General features: G+C 47.9%; 2 protein-coding genes across 2 annotated transcripts; both read right to left on the bottom strand.

The window, feature by feature from the left end:
• Positions 1 to 129: 129 nt before the first annotated feature.
• On the bottom strand, positions 130 to 1,722 carry EMWEY_00055850 (58 kDa phosphoprotein, putative; the record flags this gene model as incomplete). The annotated part of the gene is made up of 7 exons (XM_013480353.1): positions 130 to 225; positions 337 to 438; positions 536 to 587; positions 687 to 886; positions 986 to 1,150; positions 1,292 to 1,449; positions 1,698 to 1,722. 7 exons carry the CDS (start codon positions 1,720 to 1,722, stop codon positions 130 to 132), a joined length of 798 nt encoding a protein of 265 aa, XP_013335807.1.
• Positions 1,723 to 4,141: 2,419 nt separating this feature from the next.
• EMWEY_00055840 (hypothetical protein) lies at positions 4,142 to 5,477 on the bottom strand (the record flags this gene model as incomplete). Its single annotated transcript, XM_013480352.1, has 3 exons — positions 4,142 to 4,333; positions 5,036 to 5,101; positions 5,383 to 5,477. Coding segments are annotated over 3 exons (353 nt in total), but the record flags the coding sequence as incomplete, so codon positions are not given.
• Positions 5,478 to 5,653: the final 176 nt, after the last annotated feature.

The following is a 5,653-nucleotide window of genomic DNA, read 5'->3' as shown; positions in this document are numbered from 1 at the left end:
ACAAACAAACAAACAAACAAACAAACAAACAAACAAACAAACAAACAAACAAACAAACAAACAAACAAACAAACAAACAAACAACCAAACAAACAAACAAACATGTATATGCCAAATGATTTTGGCGCCTCAAATACCTGCTTCACGCTTCTTCTGTTCTTCGTACGTTCTCTGTGCGTTGGCTCGCTGCTCCCTCGCCCGCCTCTCGCGCTGCTTTCTCTCTTCCTGAAAAAAACCAACGCATGCGAGCCCTCCTAAGTCCACACACGAGGGAAGAAATGACGCAATGGAGTAGAACGACAGTGTCAAGTTCAGTGGAATGTTCCGCCGCCATACTTCTTCTTTCCTCCGCTGGACGGATCTCTCGTGCTCCTCAATTATCTTGAACTTCTGCTCAACAAGCTTCTGAATGTCCCAAATGTTCTCGTCGTAGTCAATCTATGCGTATACAGCTCACCACATCTGTAATTGCAACTTGAAGAGGCTACAACCGCTATTGCGTAGGTAAACAACGTCTGAACTGCGATCCGCCCACCTTTTGTCCCATCTCTATATCACTATGCGCTTGCTTCCAATGGCCAAGGTACCTGAAGAACGGAAAAAACATTGTTGCACTGTCACAACTGAACCAGCGCTTGTATGCGGCAAAGAGGAACCCTGTGTCGATGTGTTGCGCAATTCCTTGCCTGTGAGCTGTGCCACGGATTCGGTAGGCCCTTGCGTTGTCCGGGTTCAACTTCAGCGCTTCGTCACAATCGCGAATCGCGGCAGCATATCGTTTCTGTTTCAACAGGATGTCCGCCCTGCGTGTGTATAGAAGTGCAGTGGGGTTGCCGATAAGGAGCGCATCCGTGTATGACTCAACTGCCTTGTCGAGGTCGCCTGCCTGCAAGCCCACACAGCGTCACGGTCATCCTTGTGTATGCGCAAACAAATAAAGCGGTTGAATTGAAGGAAACCCCAGCATTTCCAACGCAATTCTTACATCGGCCGCGTCTGTGGCCGCCTCCTTAGCCTTGGCGAGCTTTTCGTAGTCCTCATCAGTGAGCTCCTTCTCATCAGTAGGTGCTAACGCAGGAGCAGGTGTAGACTCCGGTGGGACGACTTCCTCATCATTGAGCGATTCTGGTACAAATACCTCTTCCTCAGACTGCAGGAAAGACATACGCCCACAAGAACAGCAGGTTGGTGAACATCTCGGGAGGAGGACCTCTCCCTCTTCAGAAGGCCCACAACTACTGAGTTATTGCACCTTTCAATCGATTGGGTCTTGAGAATTTTGCGAACTTACGCCCTGACGGACCTCCTGTTCCTCTGACTCCTCAACTGGCGAATCCGGTAGTTTAGCACCAAGAGACAACAGATATTCCTTGAAAAACGTCAACTCTGGTCGGTGCAAGATGCTGGGATCGTTGCGCGCAAGTGTAACGAACGCCTCCAACTCCTTTACTGCGCAGCCAGCATACCCCACAGGCAATTCCCTGTTGCGGCTCTAGCCCCTAATTTCCTCTGTACACCGCCCCAAACAGATACTGCTACTATAGAAGATATGTCTTGATTGCTTGACGTAAGGCTGCTCTTAAGAACGCTCCACTCGCCTGGAACCTATCCCAGCTGGAGCACACACAGAAGCAAGCCGCCTGCCGCTAGCTACGGCTTGACGGGTGTTGACTTCATGTGCAGGCCTTCGCACTTACTCTTCTCCTCCCCAAAAAGCGCCATTGTTTAGAGAGAAAACGGAAAAAAGAGGCGTCGCTAGACAGGTGGCGTTCCAGCGAAGAAGCAACGGCAACCCGCTTGGCACACGTCCTATTGTGTGCGCCTGATTAGCAGACTCCTTGGTTAAGGTAGCATCCAAGACTAATAAAACAAAACTTCTGCAATACAGAAGAACCCTTGGAAAACTCCGTGTTCCTTGCTTTGGGGCTTGGCTGCGGCCTCTGGCTGGACAAGGGTTCTGCTGGAGCAAGGGATGAATTGGGGAATTTTTTTGTAACAGGAGATTTATGAATGTTCCTGATTGCTGAGAGGCGTTAGGTTTTCCTAGAATGTACCAACACTCTTCATTACCACCATCGGGGCCGTCACTGCTACCTGTGTCTCTGCTGTTTGGGTGCCAGCTCGTCAGACAAGCGCTTACGCTTAAGAAGGTAAACGTGGGAGTCAAATGAAGTAGATAGCAAATTATATCTAAGCAATTATAATGAGGGGATCATTCCTATAAGTGTTCTACAGTCAGTGTTCGTAAACAACTCGAGCAGAACTGAGTAGTGTTCCGTTGCTAGTAGCTGGGGGAAACCAAAAAAATTTTCGTGCATCGACGTCGTTACAATTTTTGCATTAACGCACTGACTTTTCCTTTCGAAGGGGAAGGGAAGAGACGGTCGTTATTGTAATCTCTGTCTAGAGAGTCGCTGGCGACCGCCATGCAGGAGCTGGAAGACAAAGTTGACCGGTCATCATCGTCATTATGAATGGCAATCACCGCCTCTAAGCGTAAATGAGCAAGTGTATGTGTTTGCGCTTTTTAAAGATATGCAGCAGCAACAGACGGGGGGCCGTTGCGCTCCCAGTTCAAAAGGGTGGGGGTCGAGGGAGCCCTAACGGGGCAAGAACAGGACTCTGCTGGGCCATATGAAGTTCATAACAGCTGCAGTACCACTTAAGAACAACGAAGACCAGAGGACGACTTAGACTCTTGGCGAATTGTGTGTACTGTCTATCCGATTTGCTGCTGTGTTTGACGGCAAGCTCCGTGCTTGCTTTTGCTAGTCCATGGATATTGAGTGGGAGCAGGCTTCTCCTCGATTACACTGCCGTCTGCGCTACTGAGTCGCGTGATCTGGTTATTGCAGCATGCGGCAACATTTAGCAGCAAGCAGCGGGAGGATTCGGATAGGGCACAGTATGACCGAGACACTGTGGGTGCAGCAACAGAGAAGCAGTCGACACACAAAGAGCAGACTCAAGTATATTTTTTTGTTTATACAACAAAAGCACAAAAGCAGAATTATTCGAAACTAATGAAAGACAATTGCTTGACTTCTCCGGGCCGAACACGGTATTGGAGGAGGATATGTTCAAATAGAAAACAAACAGGGGGGAACCAGAAAACGCATGCAAGTATAGTACTAGTAATAGTTAGTAATTGTAACAATACATGTTAATAATGGTAATAGTAGTAATATGAAAAATTAGGTCCCACGCTAGAGTTTTCTGGCTCTCCCCCATTATTAGTATTATTACTTGCATGCAAAGTAAACCTGCATTATCAGGGGAATTCGGTATGCCTGCTACCGGAGCCGTACGCGAAGATACTTAACCAACGGAGCAGCAATTGAAAATTCAAATAAGCAGCTGGAAGAAGGTGTTGGCGCGAGAAGAGCAGTTATCAACAAAAGACGAGACAGGGCAGCAAACAGTGTCGGTTTGGTGCTCTTCGAGCGAAGTGCCCGTGTAGGGCTAGTGCGAAGCCACTTTGCCAGACGCTCTCAGAGTTTCACAAAAGTGACCAAAACAAAAGACAGACAGCAGCCTAAAGCTACAACTGCGTGGGCTGAGGATGCACAACTCTAACAATCCTTGCATCCGATATCTATGCATCGATGAAAAACAGCTGAAACGTGAAATACGTCTTCCCTTTCGCCCACTTTAGAAATGTCTTCCTGTGTTGGTACGTTTTGCTCCTTTCTATTGCCATTGCTCCCTTGCATGCCCTGACGGGGCGCACTACCCCGTGTTGTTTTCTGGAGCAGCGGAGCAGCCCACATTGCAGGAAACACATTACCATTTCAAACGAACCCATCCTACAGCGGCTTCCGCTCGATAAATGCAATAAAAATGACGGGATCATCTCAAAACACCAGCATCTGCTCTCCTCGCCTCTTCTTTGATTCCACCGCGATCAACCACGTACTGCGCAGCAGCTCAAGCTGCACGAGACACTCCAACACGGAGCGCTGCAGCAGGAGATCCTGCAACAGGAAGTGCTGCAGCAAGAAGGGCTGCTGCACAGAATGCTGCAGAATAAGCAGGTGCTGCAGAAGGGGCTGCTGCAAGAGATGTTGTAGGGGCTGCTGCACAAGGAGGTGCTACAGCAGGTGCGCTGGCGTTTGCAGTTGGTGTTAGATTTGCTGTTTGTTTAGGGAGCCGCTGTGTGCTGTGGATGCGCCTGTTGCTGTGCCTGGCGCACATGCTGGCTGATGCGCTTTTCCCGAGCTGCCTGCAGCAGCCGCTGCAGTCGGTTTGCATGTCTTCTTGCCGCTGTTATTTGCTCAACCAAAGGCGTAGATAGCGCCTTCGTAGCCGCCCCTGTGAACCCCCCTGATATGTCCTGCGCAAATGTTGCACACACTGGGTGTGCGCACAGCTGAGCAGAACACTGGAGCTTCCAACGCAGTGCATTCGGCCCTTCAGTCTAATATATTGAAGCGCATTCGGTTGCTCCTCTATACAAATTCAAAATTGTGGAAGATTTGCATCAGTGTTTGTCTGTGCGTGTTTGTTTGTTTTTGCCTTCTGGCTTCACAAACACACAGCGATATCTGCTGTCTCGTTTCTTTTCCTGGGCTCATTTTCTGTGTTATTTCTGCTAGCCCGTCTGTTCCGTCAACCATCTTAAATGCTTAAATGCCCCTTAAAAGCTGAATTGGGGTGGAACAGTGCCGAGGGCGACTAGGTGGTCAGAAATTGGAACAACGGTACGCAACCGCAGGCAACAAAAGAACGGGCAGAAGCAGGATACAGCACAACGGCAGTAATGAGACTGCGTAGAAAGGTGCACTTGCCCAAATACACTGCAAAGGCGGATATAACATATTGAAAATATGTATATGTATTTATATCTTCGTATTCTTGCATATAACATCAATTATGTATACATATTTATGTATATTCATCTCATACATATACTCATGTATACAGGCCTATGTGTTGATGAGCACAGCCCGAAATAGATATTCCGTATGCCCACCGACGGCTGCACGAACAGACAAGTGCTGCCTTCATGCAGACAACTGCTGAGACATCGCCTCACTTGGGAATTTTCCAACTCCGCTTTTATGGCGTCCAACGCCTGAATTAAACGCGAGCGCTTCTTCTCCTAAACACAAACCCTAAACCTTAAACACTACATCCTTGCACAAACGCAGAAGGAATCTGCCATATGATGCAATGGCGAAACGAAACAAATACAGAGGCAGACGACAACGGCAAACTGCACACAATACACAACAGAGCCTTGCACCCCAATGCAGATAGCCGCACATCTGAGCAAAACACGCGGAACAACATGCGCACCCTTCGCTCAGCAAGAAACGAAACACAAAATGCCAACAACCCCCCAGGCAAACACGATGAGAAAGGGCAAACGGATATATTTACCTCAGGCAAGGTAGTGCTGTAGAAGTGCCGAAGGAGTTCTCCAACCCGCGCCTGCTGCGCCCTTACTGCATTTACCGTCGCCGCCTCGTAGTCAACTAACAGCAATCAGCAGATGCAAAGGTATAACGCACAGCGGATGTATATACATACTACATCTATATGTTTATATTTTAAGTAGTTTTTCGCATCAGCATATGCACACATCTGAATATAGTTTATATATACTATATATATAGTATATATATAGTACATATATATATAATATATATAT

This window comes from Eimeria maxima, genomic scaffold (genome assembly GCF_000499605.1).
Source record: "Eimeria maxima Weybridge genomic scaffold, Emw_scaff1838, whole genome shotgun sequence".
In the NCBI taxonomy this organism is placed as follows: domain Eukaryota; phylum Apicomplexa; class Conoidasida; order Eucoccidiorida; family Eimeriidae; genus Eimeria; species Eimeria maxima.
This window is presented reverse-complemented; position numbering and strand designations above follow the sequence as displayed.